Source organism: Cnephaeus nilssonii (assembly GCF_951640355.1).
Source record: "Cnephaeus nilssonii genome assembly, chromosome: 2".
Classification (NCBI taxonomy): domain Eukaryota; kingdom Metazoa; phylum Chordata; class Mammalia; order Chiroptera; family Vespertilionidae; genus Cnephaeus; species Cnephaeus nilssonii.
The window spans coordinates 83906983-83928472 of NC_137073.1; the positions used below are offsets into that span (position 1 = coordinate 83906983).

The window sequence follows — 21490 nt, forward strand, 5'->3', positions numbered from 1 at the left end:
CTGCCTTGGCTGATGTTTCTAAGTGGTTAGAGCATCTGCCCAGGCACTTAAGGGTCTTGGGGGTTCAATTCCAGTCAAGGGGCACGTACCTGGGTTGCAGGTTCGATTCCCCAGCTGGAGTTGGGTGCATGCAGGAGGCAACCAACCAATGAGTCTTTCAAGGGGGGAAAATATCCTTGGGTGAGGATTAACAAACAACAACAAAATATTATTCCCATTTCTAAGATTTTTCTGAGATTTACCACCAAACATTCCCAGCAAATTAAGAGGCAGCCAAGCAGTGGGAAAAAAAAGACACAAAATTTAACTTTTTAAATTACTCAATTTCTATACCTCAGATTTCTCACCAGCAAAATGGAAAAAGCTGGAATTGATGTCATCTTTTCATCTCTAAAACCTACATAGCTCTATCCTATATAATAAAGAAGTAATATGCAAATCAACCCTCACACCCTTGCACAAGGTGGCCACCCCCATGTGGTCAAAGATGGCCGCCACAAGATGGCCGGCAGGGGAGAGCAGTTAGAAGCGACTAGGCCGGCAGGGAGAGCAATTGGGGGCGATCGGGCCAGCAGGGGAGGGCAGTTGGGGGCAATCAGGCTGGTAGGGGAGCAGTTAGACCTTGATCAGGCTGGCAGGGGAGTGGTTAGGGCCATGGTCGGCAACTGCGGCTCCTGAGCCACATGCGGCTCTTTGGCCCCTTGAGTGTGGCTCTTCCACAAAATACCACGGCCTGGACGAGTCTATTTTGAAGAAGTGATATTAGAAGAAGTTTTAGTTTAAAAATTTTGGCTCTCAAAAGAAATTTCAATCGTTGTACTGTTGATATTTGGCTCTGTTGACTAATGAGTTTGCCAACCACTGGGTTAGGGGGTGATCAGGCTGGCAGGCAGGCGAGCAGTTGGAGCCAGCAGTCCCAGATTGTGAGAGGGATGTCCGACTGCCAGTTTAGGCCCGGACATCCCCTGAGGGGTCCCAGATTGGAGAGGGTGCAGGCTGGGCTGAGGGACACACACACACCCCCAGTGCACTAATTTCGTGCACCGGGCCTCTAGTAAGTTGATAACAGCTATCATGCAAGATATTGTATAAAAACAGCTTCTCATCTGTTAGCATATTTTATTTTAAGAAGAAATGGAACAGTGTATCTATACACAGAGGTCACTGAAATACGCTTGAGGTAACCATAATCAAATGACACCTGGATTCATTTGTCTCCTTTTCTGCTCACTTTTGATCAACTTAGTTACAAATACATAAATAAATATATGTAAATATACACTGAGTGGCCAGATTATTATGATCTCTGAACGCATAATAATCTGGCCACTCAGTGTATATCCTATATAATAAAAGGCTAATATGCAAATTGTCCCCTCGACCAGGAGTTCGACCAGCAGGCAGGCCAGCCAACCGCCCATGTCCCCTCCCCTGGCCAGGCTGGCCGGACCCCACCCAGGCATGAGTTCATGCACCAGGCCTCTAATACACACACACACACACACACACACACACACACACACACACACACACAGAGTGGCCAGATTATTATGCGTTCAGAGATCATAATAATCTGGCCACTCAGTGTATGTTAGCTGACTCAAAACTAATTCTCACATAAGATTTCTACAAATATAAAACTGCATACCCTTTGAGTAACAGAGTTCATTTACTATCAGCTGAAAGGCAATCTTTAAGCTCAAAATGAAAAGCAGATTTTGCACTGCATTCTCTCCAAAGCCTGCTTTAGCTACCTATTATTTTTAAAGAATTGAAAACCATGTACAAAGTGTATTCTCAGCAGAACACAGGCACTGAAAGCAAAAACTGGAAAGATACTCAGATTTTTTAAACAAATATAACCAACACACTTTTTATTTATTTTTTAAAAATAATTTTTGAGACTGGCTAGGATTGAGAACAAGAATCACTTCTCATGGGACAAGACTATGTAAAGTAACATTTTTCTCCAAATTATCACTTGATACTAATTTCTCAGAGATGGAGAGTATTCCCATCCATTTAAAGGAGGAAACAGCTCATGTTTTCTAATTTATAGTAATCCCTAAACATTGAAGTTAGCTATCTCAAAAAGTTAATAAGCTTCTAAGAAAATTAAGTTAGGTTTTTTTACTGTGAGAAAATACTGTTCTTAAAATTGTATCATAGTTATTTGAAAGGTGACTAAAAATGTTTTTTGTAGGTTCGATGTAGTTTATTATATTACCATCTAAAAAATAATGGCCTATAATCTGCTTTGTTTCTAAGATGTTTATACTTACTTGTAATCTGCTTTCTTTTCTAGGATATTTGTCCTCAAATATAACAGTTGAGGGTTAACAGCAGTTCAAGTTTAATGACTGCCCTATAAAAATTTCTAATGCAACCTGAGTTTATCATATGTATATGTAAGTAAGCTTCTTAAAGACAACAAATTCATTTTGCATCACTGAAGAAAATTAATTTTCTCACAAAAATATAAAGCATGCAAGCATGTGGAAATTGTATAGATCCAATCGTGTAATTTTTTTTTTAAAGAATAGGTTACTAATTTTTAGAGAGAGATGGGAGGGAGAGAAAAACGTCAATGTGAGAGTGCAAATCTTCTGCCTCCTTTACCCCCGCGCCCTTATGAAGAATGAAGCATGCAACCCAAGCCAGGAATTGGACCAGGAATCAAACTGGCAACCACCTGGTGCACAGAACAACGCCCAACCAACTGAGGTACACCAGGCAGGGCCAATTGTGTAATTTTTCAAAGGGATAGCTTTCTTAAAAGAAAACATCAGTCATTCTTCCACTGCCATCCTTTTCACTGAACATATTACTAGCTGAAATCATACATTAATTGAATTCTCTTAATATGAGTGTGAGCAGAAAAAATATGCTTGTCTGTGTCTTTCCAAATGAAACATTTGGAGTTAGAATTGAAAGCAATTGATTATCTATTGTGAAAAGAAAAAAGGCCCAGGATAAACATCTTAAAAACCGGCCAGGACATACTCAAGACAATAATAACCTGACTTGCTCAATTAATTACAGTAATTCTTCTATGAAAGCACACATTCCACAGGCATCCTAATGTTTTTAAAAGGAAAGGCATCAAAGTCTCATATCTGCAAAGGGATGAAATTCAATGCAAAGCTGGGAGAAACAAACAATAGGAATGGCCTTTTCTTTTACAATCCAAGGGTGTACTCAGAATACAAGAGTGTGACCAGAAATTAAAAGATTGAAGAAGAGTAGAAATGTTTTCTTAATCCACATCTGCAATTCTACCTTCCAGTATTGTTGAAATCTTACATAGCTACAAAAAAGGATTGTCTACTGAATACTTTAGATTTGAACCAACACTAACCATCAGAGAACTAAGTATTATAACAAATCCCAAGATTTGTTCACCTAAAATTGAAAACCTCACTTTCCTCAGAACAATGCTGAGCACATATGAGGAACTCACTTTCAAAACCCAATTTGTAAGGAAATCACATCTCAATTCACATAGGAAATAAAAAATACATATACACCTAGTTCCAAATTTTCTTTTATGTACTTTTTCATTAATCAAAAGGCAAAAAAGTATAATATCTGAATCAAAATTGCTCTATATTAACTACTTTAGTCTTGAAAATGCATTCAATAAAATGTACCATCATCAATAAGTAAAACACCCAATTCTAAAAGTAATTTAGAATCACATCTTTATAAAATCATCTCCGGTCTATAAAGAAAATCAAAATACTCAAAGAAAGGCCAACTAATCAACCCTAAATAAATTAGTTAAGTTTTTTATGCATCTTAAGTCTAATAACGATCACCTTTTATTGCCTTGCCACCCCCTAAAACACAAAATTTTAAGTTATGAATCTTAAAAGACCACAAAAGTGTTTACCAAAGTGAAAAAGTAATCAGCAAAAAAAAAAAAGCAACTTCTTTTAAAAATTAACTATTTCCTTCTTATATAAAACCCTAGTTTTGTTTTAAGATTTCTTGCCTTTAAAATTATTATTTAGTCACAAATAAGGAAACTGTGTCTCAAAGCCCCCCAAAAAATGGATGTACAGCAACCAGGTCTTCAGAAAGGGGATACACACACACCCAAACAAAAAATATAAATAAACTAAAAAACACAAGAATAATTTTTCCAAGATTTTATTATAAAAATACATGCTTTTAGTTTTAAGACTAATCTAACCGCAAGACCGACATAAAATGAAAAGTAAAATTCCTCACAAAATCTTGCCTATTCACAACTGCCCTTTCTCCATCTTTTCTCCACTATTCAATGATTGCGTAACCTTTCGAGATATGTTTATGCATCTATACGTACGTCTTTTTTGTTTTAAACGGAAATTGCAGCATACTATATGAACAATTGGCTTGTTTTTAAACTAAATATTCAGATCACCTTTTCTTGCCAGTACATATACTAGTACTAGTAAATCTACTTCACTTTTTTCGTGGTTACATATTATTCCACAAGTACTTTTTAATTAGTTCCCTTCCAATAAAAGGGTAGAATGATTCCAACCTTTTAGAATTGCAAACCTTACAGCAATGAGCATTGCTCACTGTACAGAACAACTTTGTGCATTAATATTAATATTAATATCTAAAGAGAAAATTCCTAGAAATGACTAAAAAATATTGTCCCAAGCAGCAGGGAAGCAGCATCCTCTTCTCCCACCATCTTCTCAATCTATTTGAGTACTGCCTACCCATCTTGTTAGTAATGTGATAGAGGAAGATGGTATGTTATTTTTACTTGTGTTTCTTTATAAAAGAGTGAAGATGAGTTAAGCTCAATCATGTGCATTTCTTTGTGAATGTGTTACCCATTTTTTTAACCAATTTTTTGGAGTTCTCTGCCAGCGTTTGGTGGAGCATACTACAAATATTTGCCCCAGTTAGCTGTTTCAGTCCAGCAGGAAATTTTTACATATTTTTATGCAATTGCATTTATTTTCCCTTATAATTAAAATTTTAGGCCATATTAGATAAGTCTTTCCCAGGCAAAATTTTGGGGAAATTTTTAATGTGACTTCTAAATCATTGCTTAAATGATATCGATAATATTTAGATATAAGTTCTAATATATCATTATTTAACAAAAATAAGTCAACTACGCTTTCTCTAAACCTTCCTATAATCAGCTAATGGAGAGCTCTGCACCAATTAAACACTACTTACAACTACCACACTAAAAGTGTACTTTTTTCCTTTAAATGTCTTCTTAAAACCTAGGAGTTGAAAAATAACTAGCAAGTATGTTCAATTCCTGGGATGTCTAAATTCTTTGTCCCTCAATCCTTAAATAATTTTCAACAGTATAAATGTAAAAAATAAAGCCCAACTACTATATTTTCCCTATTGTAATTATAATTTAGTCATCTCTACAAAAGTCAATAAATAAATACTCCTATACAAACAAACTTGTAATTTTGCAATACCAGAAAACCGCTTATGATGCGATCAATGCTGTACTCTGTTATTTCATTTCAGGTCCTGAAGTGAAAGAGTTCAACCTCAAATCACAAAATTATAAAATAGGCCTCTTGAGTTAGTATTCCAGTTCAAACCACCACTGAGAGCTAAATTAGATGGTTAATCTAGCTATTCTCTCCATTCTCCATCAAAAACGGAAGGAAGGAAGGAAGGAAGGAAGGAAGGAAGGAAGGAAGGAAGGGAGGGAGGGAGGGAGGGAGGGAGGGAGGGAGGGAGGGAGGGAGGGAAAAATTCTGGTCATAAGTTTTCTATCTCAGTGCCAGCTGCCAGGCATTTAACAACCTTCCATCTCTAAGCTGACTGGCACAACAAGTAGTACAACTTGGAAGTTAAGAAAATTGGCAGAAATCAGAGGGGGGAAATTTTTTTTCCACAATTTCTGCAGCACTTGTTTAGCATGTATGTGTTCCTAAAGGGGTGGTCAACTCTTCAAAACTGTAAGAAGTAGCATACTACTTACTTCACATGAACCAATGCCAACTCCATTCAGTGGTCTCCTTCCCCTTTGGGGACTATTCAAAAAGTTAGTATTTTCTTTTACAACTCGCCCAGGCCTCTTCATTGATGAAAGCAGGCAAAGCCCATGCTGTGTGTCTGTCTCCTAGAGAAGATTGCATCTTTTATTTATCACTCCTTGGCTTTATTTTCACAGTGAATTCCTGGCTTAAATGCAATCAGCCAAGAAACCCTCCCTATGTGCTCTCCTGTCATTCCTCATTGCTTGCAAGCAGAATCAAGCACAGAAGGGGAGAAAGAAAAAAAAAAAAACAACTCAACGTTGCCAGCCAAGCCATAAGAATTCTCAAACTCTAGTTAGTTATATTGAGAATCCATAGATACCTTCAATCCGTTTCAACCTGGCAGCAAGAAAGGGGTAAAAAAACACCACCAAAAACTTGAAAGTATGTTAATTGGGTTTAAAAAAAAAAAAGGATGGATGGATGGATGGATGGATGGATGGATGGATGGATGGGTAGCCTCCAAAGTTGAACCCCCTCTATGACAGAAGGATAGGGTGCTGAAAAGGCAACACTAGGGGATGCCTTTGGAAATAATGACCAAGCAGAAAATCACATTTGCAGATTGCATTAGAATTCAAATTAAGCAGACAGGATTAAAACAAATCTGAATTCTCTCTTGGAGCCCCTATCGACCCCCACCGAACCCCCAAAGACAAGAATAAAAGGGACTGACTACGGAAAAAGATAATTAAAAATAAGAGACAGCGATGTTTCCAAACCTCTCCCCATGCATTAGGTACCCGGTTCATCACTACAATTTAAAGTACACAGCAATATGGGAAGGAGTAGAAGAAATACGCCGTTTGCAATCAGGAGAAAAATATGGGGAGGGAGGGGGGTTCACTATAGCATTGTTCTTTTCAGTCAGCTCCAACATCCCCATCGCTATGGCTGAAAAAGATATCTGGCCAGAAAAAAAGAAAAAAGAAAAAAACACTGAGGGGGCGGGGGGGGGGGGGACACAGAGAAAGCTTTTAAACTCCGCATCTGAGAAAACTCTCCTGGTCTAGCAGAGAAAGGAGGGCTGTACAGCTTTAAATCACAAGTCCTTCTCTCGCCTTTGTCAAATACCTTCTACTTTACAAGCCCTGAAAAGAAATAGAGACTCTTTTGTTTGGTTTCCCCTTCTCGGAAGGTGACAGAAAACTGAAAGGGGCACAAATAAACCTGAAAATGAGAACAAAGTGCGGGGTCGTGCCCGGCTGCCAGGCGGCCGCGCCGGGAGGGACGCGGGAGCCGCCGCGGAGCCCCTCGGGCTCGCGCTGGTGCGCCCGCCGGCGGGAGCGCAAAGCCCGTCGCCGCTCCCGCTCGCACCGGGCGCGACCACCGGCCACCCAGCGCCCACCTCACTCCGGCGGCAACCGCCCCGGGGCCCCGCCGCGGCCCCAGAGAAAGAAGCGCAAGCCGCTCCTTCCCGGACTCGCGCCATTTAATTCGGGGTGTCCGGGGGCTAAGATGCCCCCTCAGGAGAGAGGTTCCCTCAGGAGAGGGGTTCCCTCAGGAGAGGGGCCCAGCCCGCCGCCGTCCCCCCGCCCCCACCCGCTCCGGCGCTGCTCCGAGACCGGGGAGAGGGGGAGGGAGAAAGAAATTTAAATCCCCGGTGGCCCCGGAGCTCGCCTGGCCAGACCGGACGCCGCAGCGACTCCGGCGCGTCGCGGCCGCAGCCCGTCGAAGCCCCGTGAGGAGCGGCCGCCGAGCGGCATTAACATGCATGCCCTCCCCTCTCAACGAAGGGGCGGGAGGGGAAGAGGAGAAAGAAAGAGGGCGAACGACAGACGAGGGGAGAGAAGAGGCTCAGCGGAGCGCGCGGCCGGGCCACCGGCTCGGCTCGGCCCGGCCGGCATTGTCTGCGCGGCCCGCGCCCCCTCCCCCGCCCCGCACGGCCCCGTCACACACCCTCCGCCGGGGCCGGCCGGCCGGCCGCGCCTTTGTCCACATCCACCCCCCAAAAAGGCTATCAGCCCTCCAGGACGTGCTCCCCGCGAGGAGGGCACCCGACACCCACCCCGCCGACCCCACCGCGGGGAGCGTCCTGCTGATTCATTTCCCACTCGCACCGGCCCGTCCGGGGAGACGGGGGGCGGGGAGGGGCGGGAGGAAATGGGCGCTCGGCGCTCGGGAGGACCGTCCGGTCCCGTGAGGGCACCGGGCAGGGTGCGGGCGCAAGCCGGACTGAAGGGCTGCTCGGAGGGGAGAGGGCGGGCGCCCCGCCCCCGAGGGACTGACGAGTGGACAGACGGCCCCGCGGCTGCCCGTGACTCACCGACTTGCAGGACGTTGTCGACGCAGCCACTCTCCAACAGCGCGATGCCCCGGCGGAAGGGCAGCCGTGTCTCGTCGCCGCCGTCCGCTGTCCCGGCCGCCCCCACCGACGGGGCCCCGGCTCCGGCTCCGGAGGCGGCGGCTGAGGTGGCTGCGGGCGAAGACGAGGAGCTGCCGCTGCCCGCGCCGCCCGCGCCGCCGCCCGCGCCGGCGGGGCCGCCGCTGTCGTCGCCGGGGCCGCCCGCGGCGCCGCTGCCGGTGTTAAAGGACGAGTACATGCAGATCTCCCGCTCGCTGCGGGGAAAGGACCAGTAGACGATGCGGCGCTGCACCGGCTCCGGGATGCGCTCAAAGCGCTCTTCCACGCGCTGGAACGGCCACTTCTCCGCCACCTTGCGCGCCGCGATGTCCAGCAGCGACTCGGGGCTCTGGGTCTTGCCCGGCGGCAGCAAGCCCAGCGCCGCGCCGCCCCCGCACGCCGCCGCAGCCGCTCCGCCCGCCCGCGGGCCCGGCCGACAGGCAGAGCTGTAGCCGCCACCCGCTCCGCCGCCGCCGCTGCTGCCCCCGCCGCCGCCGCCGCCCGGCCGGCAGCACAGCCGTTTTGCGGGAGGAGGCTGCTGTCCGCGCTCCGCCATGACCGCGTCGCTTCTAACCCGACAGCGGAAGTGCCGGGACCCTATAAACGGCACAAGGAAGCGCGACACGCACACGCCGCCGCGACGCCACGCTGCCATCTAGGGCCCGCCGCTCCTTGTATGGGCCCAAGAGGTGGGGCCTCCGCGGTGACGTCAAGGCTGAGGCGGAGCACCGATAGGGGGACCTCGGGCCAGGGGCTGGGCTATGCAAATCGCTGGGCTCAAACATAAATAGAGCACTCGGCCGACACGGGGGCAGCGGGGGTGGCGGGGTTGGGCGCTCGCCGGGTTGTGAGAATGTTAGGCTGCGGCGGTGCGGGGGGCGGGGCTCAGGTGGGATTCCCGTGGGAGGGGGCGGGCCTCCGGACCTGGCCCAGGGTGGGTGGGTCTCTGCGCTCCCTGCTACTCAACTTCCCTTGCCAATTCCCAACCTTCTTTTGATGTCCGGCAAGTGAGGACGCGCCTCGTGGGTCGCAGCGGGGAGAGAACGGGAAATGGGGGGTGAGCCCGGGCAGAGGTCCTGCTAAGTGGGGGGCGGGGCCCACGGGCCGAGGCCCCACCCTCCGTCAATGCATGCCCGCCGGGGGGAAAAGCCTTTGGGCGGAGGAGGCGCTTTCAAAACAAAGAAATGCGGCGTGGAGCCCAGGGGATGGGGGTGGAGAGGAAGGCGGAGGAGGTGCGGCTGTAGCCGCCCGGCTGCCCGCTTCCCCTCCAGCTAGCCCGGGGGAACTCCCCCCCACCACCCCCAGCCAGGGCTGCGGCGGCGCCGGGGAAGAGGGAGGAGGCTGCGCTCGGCGGCTGTTTTCCACTTCACTTTTGCAGACCCGGGTGGGGACGGAGAGCGCCCGCTCCGCTGCCCCGTGTGGCTGCAGCGCACGCGGCTCCGAGCTCAATGTCCGCTCTGTCCCGGTGGCTGGGCTGGGGGCCGAGCCAGCCAAAGTGTCCGAAAGCAAGCAGAGCGCTCGGAACCTACCCCGCAACTGGGCGACGGGCGTTCCAAACGGGCCGTGGCAGCCCCGCCCTTGCGCTCCCTCATCCCTGCGCGGAGCTGGGGAACTTGAATTGGCTCTCGTCACCCCCGCGGCCTCGCCGATAGGACACCGCTTCGGTCCCGGGTGCGAGACGGAAGGTACACCCGAGCAGTGGATTTAGCAAACACACCTTTGTGAGTACGCACCCCACGGGAGCGCGCACACACGCCCCTCGAGCGCGCACGCACCACCCAGCCGGCTGCAGACCCTAATCCTGGGACGCTTGGCGGCGGAGGGAAGCTGCGAGCGCGCTCAGTGCGCACTTAGACCTGCGCCCCGGCCCGGCATCGGGCTGCGGCGAGCCCAGGCGCTCCGGACGCACGCCGCGCTCTCAGCAGTCCTGGCGGCGCCGGAACGCCCCATCCCCCCGGGAATAGGCACTTTGGGGAGCAAGCAATCGAGAGCGATTGGAGAGTGCAGCTTGCTGCCGCGAGGGCGCCGGGGAAGGAGAAGAAGCGAGTCCCGGGCTGAACCAGGAACCCTGCGGACGTTGTTCTTCGCACTCCACAGAGCTCGGTCAAATCTGGGTCCAAGCCACGGACTTGACTGAGCACGTTAGAGACATCTTTACTCTTTGCCCCACCATCCGTTTTTACTGTAATCCGTATTACTGGTGCTATCGCTATTGTAGAAGATAAACTGCATCTCATTTGGCACTTTCGCATCTTTTAAGGTTATTGGTTGGCACCTCGTTGCCTAAATTTAAAGGAATAGAGCGCTTCCGAGTGTTTTTTTTTTTTTTTTAATCGCCCACTCAGGGCCAAGGCCTGGGAGACCTTGAGCTCCAGCTCTTGGCTCTTCCCCGTGGTAGGCCTTACCAAGCCTCAGGCTGCAGGTCCCAGGGGAACGGGACACTGGCAGACTTTCCATAGCTGCCTTACTTGTTAGGAAAATTTTGGTGACATTATGTTTTTGTATATCCCTCTGGTATTTTTCTGGGCACCTCCTCAATGCTTAGGAAAAGGCCTGGGCAGAAAACTGGAAGACTATAGCAAATGGCAGAGGGAAGGCTCCTTCTTCCAGTTGTTTCATTTCTGGACCTCTTTACAATAAAACTAATTTTTAAAAAGATAGATACAGAGACAGCAAAGCAACAAACAGACTTTCAAATTACAGGGGGAAAGTTAGGGAGAGGTGGGGGAGATAAATCAAACGAAGGACTTGTATGCATGCATATATGCATAAACAATGGACGCAAAACTCTGGGGGGTGAGGGCATGTATGGGTGTGGGGTGGGGGGGTAATGGTAAGATATGTACACATATAATACCTCAATTAAAAAAAATTTTTTTTGACACCATCAAAAAAAAAAACAAACTAATTTTTATATTTTAAAAAAATGGTGATTGGAGTACAAAATAAGTCGAAAGTAAAATACAATTTGGGCTCTATAGGTTTGTATACTATCATGTAGATTACCAAGCATTGTGATAGACATATACACATAGAATCGCTGAACTGGAAATTTAAAGATGACAAGACTGGTGCCCCCAGACAAGGTGACTCATTCACGGTCATAGGAGGTGTTAGTGGAAGAAATTAATTCATACTGAACAGGAAAATAGGCACCTTTGGAAGTGCCTAACGTTTAAGAGACCTTGATTTTGTAACGAACCAGAGACCAGATTTAAGTAAGATATTGTCCTACATTGGAGGGACTTAGTTTCACTCTAATTGGAAGACAAATCCAGAGCCACCAGCTCAGCCTGACCCAGTTTTCCCTCTCTGCAGCTTCTTACATGGAGACCACTCTCGCCCTCTTGAACTGTACTCTTCCTGGTTTCCCTGACACTTCTATCCCTCCAACGTCTCCAACGCTTCTTTCTCTGCCTTGTTTTGGGGTTTCTCTTCCTCCAAACTGTTTCATGTTCACCCTGTGCTACAGCCTATCAGGATCTCTTCTCAATTATTGGTGACCCACCCCTTGCAGGGTTTCCCCCATTTTCAACTCGAAACCATGGTCTCTGCTTCAGCTCACTTATTTCTTCCTGATGGCCAGCTTCCTTTTCTGTTGCCAGAAGGGTTCTCATGGCCACCTCAAACCCAAAGTACCACCATTCCCTGGAAACCAGGTTCTCTTCCTTCCCTTAGATTGTTATTACTCTTGCCACCGGTTCATAGGCAACTCCCATATCAGTTTATTGTCTATCCCAGCCCTTCTCACTGCTTTATTATTCCTTCTCCTCCCTCTCAGAGCCTCCTCACTAATATGTCTGCATAACCTTTCTGCTTCCATATCCCCCTCCACCCGGCTTTGCTTCCTGAAGTGTGATGGTGTCACCCTTTAAATGGCTCCCTGCTGCCTCCTGGAAAAAGTCCAAACTTAGATACGATCTTGACCAAACCCAGTTTTCCAGCCTCATCTCCCACTAAAACCCAACAGAACTTCCACTTTCCCAACAGGAATTTTGTTAATCCCAACAAGACTTCTCCCACTACCCCAGAAGTCATTCCCACTTTCGCATTCTGCACATTTGCTCAAGATATTCCTGCTGCCTGTAATGTCTCTTCCCTTGCAACTTGTCAAATTCCTACCCTTCCTTCAAGGACTTACTCAAATGCCACTTCCTCTGAGAAAACCCACCTGGATGTGTGATGTCTCTCTTCTCAAGCCCCTCTAACACTTTGGATCTTTCTTGTGACATTTATACCATTCTGCCTAGCATCACAGTTTTGTTTACACTTGCCTGAGCCATTCTCTCTCTTCCCTGGTTAGATACTCTCTGAAGGTTGGGATTATGCCTCAGCCATCTTTGGAGTCCCAAGTACTCCTCACTGCACTGTAAGGCTCTGTCTCCCCAGAGGTCAGCTACACCCATGAGCCAAGGGAGAAATAAGTAACAGTATGTCATCGTTGGCTGGTACTTGTGCCATCTCTCACTTTTGGGGTATTTACAGTGTTTTTTTTTCTGGTGTTCATAGAAATCATTACTAAATTACTTATAATTGCTCTTTTCAAACAGACCTCTACCCCAGGGACCAAATCAGGGCTAAAGGCCTCTGGTTATGCTCCCATGTTTACCATTGGGCAATGGTAGGAAATCAAAGTACAGAAAATCTACAGCTTCCCAAATGCAGTGACTCATCATATCACACACCACACCACACCACATTAGCCAGTGTGGTCAAGAGCTAGGCTCTCAGGCACACTTCATAAACAAGACTTCCAGGACTCCATAAACTAATGGTGCCCAGGAAGAGAGACACTTCTCCCCCAGCACCTGGCCCGTTGCAGTTGGATGGACGGATGGATGGATGGATGAATGGATGGGTGGCAGGTAAAGGAATTTATTTGAGAGTCCTGTTCAGAGAACTGTTGTGACTCCTCTACTTGCCTTTAATTTAAAAGTGAAAAATATGAATTAAATTCAATAGATATTATCCAATTCCTGGAGCAGTAGTTTTTCAAAGAGAAACCCTTAGAGTCTCCCAGATCATAATGCACACAATTTTGGAACTGGGAAACAGAAATTGATACTCACTCCCCACATGAATCTCCTGTACAATCGAGTTTGAAATGTATGCTTTGGTGGCAAGAACTTCAGAGTCCCAGCTCTTAGGAGGATGCCTACAGAAATTAAAAAAAAAAAAAATGGCATTGATGTCCAACCAGTGTGGCTCAGTGGTTGAGCATCAACCTATGAACTAGGAGATCACGGTTTGATTCCGGGTCAGGGCACATGTCCAGGTTTTGGGCTCTATCCCCAGTTTGGGGCATGCAGGAGGCAGCCGATCAATGATACTCTCTCATCATTGATGTTTCTATCTCTCCCTCTTTGAAATAAATTTTATATATATAAAAATATATACATATATATATATATATATATATATTAATTGGCATTGCCTCACCATTATTGCTAGTCATCTGAGCTAATTAAGAGAAATAACTTGCCATTAGTAAGAAGATTCCAATACACGAGAATTGAATTAGGCCTAAGGAACCTCAAGTCATTTGAAGATGGACACAAACTTACGCCCTTTTCCATGTTCTTTCTTAAACTGGGACATACTTTTACTATATTAACCAAGGCCGATTATGTTCCTGGACTATAATTAATTGTTTAGAAAGGAAAAAAAGACTAAAACAGCAGTTAGCCCGTTAAGGAGGCATTATTCTCCCCTCCTGTAGAATGACAGGAAATTCTATGTGGCTAAAACAAGTGAAAACTATACATGATGCTTCATCAAAGTAAAGTGTCCAATAACAGTAAAAAGTGCCATGAAAATCTTTGTGGTCAATCATTCCCTCCAAATAGATTCTTGGACAAAATAAGAAGTGGACAGGGAATGATCAACCTAGAATTGATTGAGTTAAAATAAGTGCTCCATCTTGAATAGGGGGAGATTTTTTATTCGTTTCAACTTTGCTAAATTCTAGAAAGTCAAACCACTAATATTTTACTATTAGTATTTTTTAGAGTAGGTTCAGACAGTGCCAGGTCCTTTATAAACAATAACTCATTTTGTGTCCCAGTAACCCCCCATAAGAAACAAATAAACTGAGACTCAGAGAAACTTGCCAAGGATTTTTCAGCTCTACTCTGGCCAACCAGGAGTTCAAGTTCAGTCTGACAATAAAGGCAGAATTTTCTCCATTATCCATTCTTTCTGAAACTTGCCTGATCAGAAAAATTGCCCTGAGTTCTTGTTAAAATGTATAGATTATTTTCTCTCTCCTCTGCAGAAGGCTTCAGAATAGGCAAAACTAGGAAACATCACAATTCAAGGCCACATTATCACTAACACACTGTTTTATTCCTTAAGACACACCCTTCTAGAATTTGCTGTAATAATAATACGTGTATTCAGCTACCGATCAACCAAACAATCCTTTCCATCTTACTTCTAAGAACGGTGTATTATGTTAAAATGAAAGCCTTTAAAGTTACAATCTAGAATTTTGAAAAGTAAATCATTATATCTTAACACATACAAAAAAAATCAGGTTGGCAATTTGCTTCCAAACAAAGTTGCTTCAAATTTTGTAACTTGGAGAAGGAAAAGGTATTTGCTTTTGTTAAATATTAGGTAACCTAAAAATATTTATTTCCATTTTATTTACCTCCGACAACTGGGAGGAAAACACTCCCACTTTTAAACACTGAACAGGTAGCACTGTGGAAGAATCATTATTTAGAAAATGAATGATTTTCTCAAAATATCACCACTCTTGCAGATTATCTCTGATAGGTGAGATAGCATATGAAAAACACAATTAATACATTAAATATTAGAATATAAACATATTCTCTAGGGAGACAAAAGATGCTCTGACATGTATGCAGGACACATTTGCAGAAAATGTCATCCCCCAAATCATTTCATAAAAATATAGCACGAGAATTTTCGAAGTGGATCAAACAATATTTGCTTATTCTCATCCCCATCAGGAAGAAGTAAAGATTTACAAGTTAGACAACCATATAACTTTAGGGGGCACCTTATCCTACATGAGTTTACTTGCATTTAAGAGACAAGCATGAAAATTTAAGTTAAAAATGTGAGCCCTAGCCAGTTTGACTCAGTGGTTAGAGCGTCGGCCTGTGGACTAAAGGGTCTCGTGTTCGATTCTAGTCAAGGGCATGTACCTCAGTTGCAGGCTTGATCCCAGCCTGGGTCAGGATGTGTGCAGGAGGCAACCAATTGATGTGTCTCTCACCTATTGACGTTTCTCTCTCTCTTTCTCTCTCTCTCTCTCTCTCTCTCTCTCTCTCTCAGTCTCTTTCTCTCTGTCTCTCTCTTTCTCTCTGTCTCTCTCCCTCCCTTCCACTCTCTAAAAATCAATGGGAAAATATCCTCAAGTGAGGATTAACAAATAACAACAAAAAATGTGAAAGCCAAACTCTAAAATGTATTTATTAAGGGCATTTTATCACCTACTATATTTTTAAATATTTAAAAACTCATTCCTTATCAAGAATAACATTATGGCAATTCAAAAAAAAAGGAATAGCATTATGGCAATTCAGATATGAAAGTGTCACTTCCAATGACTTCATTCAAACCCAGAATTAGATAACTTGTGAAAATGAAGCAGTCTCAGCAAAATCTGATGTGTCAGATATTTTTTCAACCTGAAAATCTATATTAACACCTCCACAGAGCCATAATACAATAAAACTATGATTATGCAGAAACTCCATAAGAACCATCCTGAATAGATAATTTTCCCCCAAAAAAAACTGATCTACTTTTTAACTACCAAACCCCTTTTTAAAAGCTTAACCTTATAGGCTAGAAATCTTTCTAAAACATGACAACTTAGTTGACTTCTTAAGCATAAAGTCTCTTTATAGACAAAACAATGCCCTGAAGATGTGCTAAGGCATGTAAGATGGTTGTCTATAACTAAAAGTCCCAGATTGTTTTCATTCTTTTCTTCCTTCCTTTATTTTTTATGTAGGTTTTTTTTTTTATGTCTTCTTTTTTTTTTTTTTTTTTTTTGTATTTTGGTCTCTTCTACAGTTGTGCCTGTCCCTGTTACTTTTAATTATTGTCATACACCACCCACCTCTTCTCCCTTTCTGAATTATTGCTCCCCATCTGCTGTGGCCTTGGAACCCAGAAAACACACTTGTTAAAATTGTGTGTAAGATAAAAAAATCAACTAAGTTTCTAATGAGGACCTCCGATCTGGTTAAAAAAAATTTTTTTTAATATATTTTTATTGATTTCAGAGAGGAAGAGAGAGGGAGAGAGAAATAGAAACATCAATGATGAGAGAGAACCATTGACTGGCTGCCTCCTGCATGCCTCACCCTGGGTGGGAATCGAAAAGCAACCTCCTGGTTCTTAGGTAGATGCTCAACCACTGAGCCACGCCAGAGGGACCCATCTGTTTAAAGTTTGCATAGTCTTTGTCACATTTATTTTGATTTCCTGCAGACTTTCTGCATCCCAGCTAGGTCCCAGATAAAGAGGATTATTAGACGGTCAAACTCTGACAGTCAAATTCATGACGATGACGCTGAGTTGCCTACTGAATCATCATACATGAAATAATATATCTTGAATATGATTTAGATTTAGAGTATTTCATACAATTATAATCCTTTGAAATTTGATGGTTCCCATCTGGAATTTATGGCAATATTCTGAGGGATTTCAGACAAAACAGAAGCTGCCATTTCCAGGTCACACACAAGAAGGGACTGTCATGCATTCCTATTATACTAGTGGCTTCAGTTCACTCTTGAGTGAGGGGGAATAGAGACCAAAATCCTTAATAAACCAACCCTGTAAGATTCTCTGGGGTTAGGCCCAGGCAGGCTGCTCAGGCCTGCTCTCAGTTCCTTAAACACTTGAACACTTCCTCCCGAGGGCCTTTGTCCAAGAGTTCCCACTGCCTGGAATGCTCTCCCTCCCTGGGCCCTGCAGTCACTGCCTAGTTTCCTCCTACTCAGCTTAAACATACTTCCTTAGGAAGGACTGGCGGCTCTGACCAGTCAGTTCTGCCTGTTATACATGCTAGTAGTTACATGTACATCTCGTAGGAGTCCTTTTCAGAGTTGTAATTTTTCATTTAGTTGAATGTCGAACAGATTACCTAGATTAGAAAATAGTAGGTGCTCAATAAATATTAGTTCACTTCATGGAAGGGAGGGAGCAAGGGCACCTGAGCCATTGCAGTTAACATCAAGGCTTGCCAGGAGAGCAATTTCTAACGTCTTACCTTCATCTGATTGCTTCCAAGGCCCGTGGGTCTCTCCTTTCCTTTCAAGAAAAGAATAAAATTGACTCAATGAACATTCAGTAGTGTGGCGTGAAGCTATTACTGCTACATTCTGTAAATCATTGAATTATGCCAAGCAAAGAAATAAGAAGAAAATCTTCGCAAATTTAAAAAACTTTGCCACACTGTTATACATGCTGCCTATAACATTTGTCTTTTGCTTTTTATTTTTTTTTCCTGGCTTTCATATCAAGTATCTCTCAAGTTTTGGCAATTTTGAGTCTTGTTACTATGGAAATAGGAAGAGATGATATTTTAGCGATTAAGAGGGGGAAATATCCACTATATTGGGATTTTAGAGTTTTCCTCCTTTGATAGTACCTGAAATCTGTGTCATCAGTAAATATTTATTTTTGTGCCTACAATGTGTCAGGCATTGTTCTATGCCAGGAATACCTTCACCTCCAAATTACTACATTGAAGATAAACATACCCCTCCTAGATGCGGGTTCTCAGTCTTATCTTAAGTTCAAATTGTGAAGCATAAACTAGGCACCTTCATAATACTTCAGATATTTTATACTGCTAGAAACTTGGGTTTCAAAGAACCCTACTATTTATATACTGTCAATTTTATTTTCTCTTTCTCTATTTCAAAGATAGGTTTAAAAAGTCAACTTTCAGAGCAAGAAACATTTGTTCTTGCTTTTTGTTATTGTTGTTCCATAGTCTTAATAATTAATTGTTGTTCATACCCACAGAAAACTTGACCAGTAATGACTAAACCTTTTGAAAAAACTGGAAAAGGAAAAAAAAAGAAACAACCACAGTTTACTTGTCTCCTTCATGAGCAAATGTCCACAGTTTCAGAACCTCAATTTTAGATCCTATGTGCCTGTGTATGGTTATATAAGACTTGGTTTTTAACACATTATATAATATCCTGAATTGTAATTTTCCACATCTCATGTCACCAGACAGTTTCCAAGTTCCCTGAAGGACAGATATGGAAGATTCTAACACCAGCTGCTAGTTCGCTTCTGCATGGAAGTCCAGCCTGCTGCTGCTCCCTCTCCATGTGAGGCATCGGAGATACTGATGGACTGCTCCCCACTGCACTTCCCCACCCCACCTCGACTACTTCTTGCCTGTAATTCTGGCTTTAGGAATATTCAGAGGAGGCTTCTACATTAAAAGTGTGTTTGAGCCCTAGCCGGTTTGGCTCAGTGAATAGAGCATCAGCCTGGGGACTGAAGGGTCCCAGGTTCGATTCTGGTCAAGGGCATGTACCTTGGTTGCAGGCACATCCCAGTGGGGAGTGTGCAGGAGGCAGCTGATCGATGTTTCTCTCTCATCGATGTTTCTAACTCTCTATCCCTCTCCCTTCCTCTCTGTAAAAAATCAATAAAAAATATATATATATATTTTTAAAAAGTGTGTTTGAGCAAGGTCAAGTCTCTAGACTAAAGATATTTCTCTCAATTTATAATTCAACCATTAGAGATTTTGTTCTTTTGGACCTTCATGAGTCCCCTTGGAAAAAATATCAATATCCCCTAAAGGGCTAAAACTTGAAGTCATTATCAATTCATTATCCCAAGGGATTAGTTAAACTGTCTGAGTGCCAACTGCTCCCCCACCCCCCATGGAAAATTAAATTCAAGGCAGGCCCTGCAGGGTGGTGCTAATAGAGAGTAGGATGCTTGGGAGGGGGGCGGGGGGACACTGAAGGAGCTGCTCTAATTTCACAATGTTATCTTGGGTTTCATTATCTTGGATTCATATGGCTGTCTGTGAAGTTCTCTCTTTTTCCCCCACCTTGTTCCACCTTTGTTCCTCTGGCCTAGGTTTATCTGCGTGTGAGTGTGTGTGTGGCTGTGTGTGCACTATATCTGTGTGTACAAATATCTGTATATATCCCCAGGTCTTTCCTTGTCAAGACACTGACTGGTCTAGCAGTGTAATCATAAAAATTTAATTCAGACAACTTGCTGGATGATTTAGGTATTTTCAGCTTCATTAACAGCTAATCACTACACAATGGATTACTCAACCAGGGTTTGAAATATGCCTTCAAGGTGGCTAGACTAACTGGAATGATCAAGTAAGGGGACTTCAGGAGGGTATCATATACACACAGCTATTCTGTCTTTGTGAAAACATGAGTTTGCCTCTGAATTGTCTGTGCATGTTTTTGGCAAGTCCCCTTTCTGACTCTCCATTCCTACCCCAGCCCCACCCTGACCCCAGTTTCTGCCAGGTCTGCCTACAGATGCCTCAGTCAAGAAACCTCCCAGAGAGAGGTGAGAGTTCCTTTCATTCTAGCAGCATCCTGAGAGGAGTGCACCAAGGTGAGGCAGACAGGCCAACTGCACCCCAGGGTTCAGGGCCAGGCTGGGAGGTAATATATAGCCAGAAGGTTTGGAAAGGTATCACTGGGGACACAGCCAGGCATCTTGCCACCCTCAGAAAATGCTCCTCTTGCCTAAGGAAAAAAAATAGCACCAGAGACAGTAATGTGACTCTGGAGCCAAAGTCTTATGGAGACTCCTTCTCCAGCCACTGGAAATATTCTGGTGGGTATGGGGGTTTGGTTGGTGTGGGAGAAGATGAGAACTCCGTCCCCCACCCCACAGATCTCTAGTTCCAACACTGATTTTGATTAATGAAAGCTTATCCAAAGTGGCAGCAGATTGAGGTAATGCCCTGGGCACAAGCCTAGGCATCCACTTGCAGGTTTAGTTTTTTTCAGGTGACACAAACCAGTAACACCTCGGGCCACACCAAGTGCTCTGTGGGCAGGACTAGCCCCATTGCCCTTCCCAGGACCATTTTCATAGCTGGTTGAATTTATCAGGGGTTTTCTCTTAACATTTGTCAATGACCCCTGTCAGGTGTTGCCAGGGTTGCAAGGGAAAAGTTTCATTTGGTTGGCTGAGCAACTGTATTCTATAACCAACCCAAATGCTGTGCCTGGGGGTGGGGGGCGCAACATGATAGAACAATATCAAGCACAGGCAGACACATTCCGGGTACTAATAAGGCGTCTGGAGAAATGGAATTATAGTGTGCAGGAATCCAATGCCCTTCTCCAACTCCGGCCATGGCGTGGTTGCTGTTCAAAATGTTACAACCTGAGTTAAAGCCATTCCCACTGATTGGAGGATATCAAGATTTCAAAACAGGGGAATAGCAGTTGGAAGGAGGAAGTAAAACTCCTTGCTCATTGTGTTTTACAGCCTTCCTTAGTAAAACTGCTGAATTGTAATTTAAAATATTCCACCCTTTCAAATAAATTAAGTGCAGTCCTTAAAAACAGGAAATGAGAGCGGCACACACGTATTGTCAACTAAACAGTCACAGACCCTGTACCACAAAGCGAAGTTGAAAATCAAAAAAGCAGTCCTCTGAATTCACTTTAGAAAGAGGCTAAGGAGGGTCACCACCAAGGGAGACGTTCTGCCTCCGGCAGTGCACTTTGGGGCTAAAACCTGAAGGCTAATTAGGAAACAAATGAAAGACAAACATTAGCTCAAAGGGAAATTCAGATCTTGCAAGACCATAGATATTCTGAGATTCAGATAAACCTTCTGGTTAAGGAAAGTTCGAACAAACTTGACTGTAGCAATAGCTGAACCCTCCCTTCAGAGAACATAACTGCCCGTCAGCCAGATGTTCCTTTGCAACTCTGGTAATATATACAGCAAGCAGCATTGTGTTGCTTAAAAAATACGTCAAGCTTTTGTGCAGTACTGACTTCACGTTTAGTTATCAATATCATCACCAAACTTTAATAGTTTTATTGTCAGTTTTTGTTCAGTCACTAGAAAACTTTCTTTAGTCTTCTTGCCATGTCTCTGC

The 21490-nt window shown here is 44.4% G+C and overlaps 1 protein-coding gene across 1 annotated transcript in view; it reads right to left on the reverse strand.

Moving 5' to 3' along the window:
* The window catches only part of ZSWIM6 (zinc finger SWIM-type containing 6), a 201131-nt gene extending 192018 nt beyond the window's left edge, over positions 1 to 9113 (reverse strand). Inside the window, exon 1 of the mRNA XM_079794235.1 lies at positions 8290 to 9113. Coding sequence (XP_079650361.1) covers positions 8290 to 9022 — 733 coding nt within the window. The 5' untranslated portion in view covers positions 9023 to 9113. The remainder of the gene's footprint in view (positions 1 to 8289) is intronic.
* Positions 9114 to 21490: the final 12377 nt, after the last annotated feature.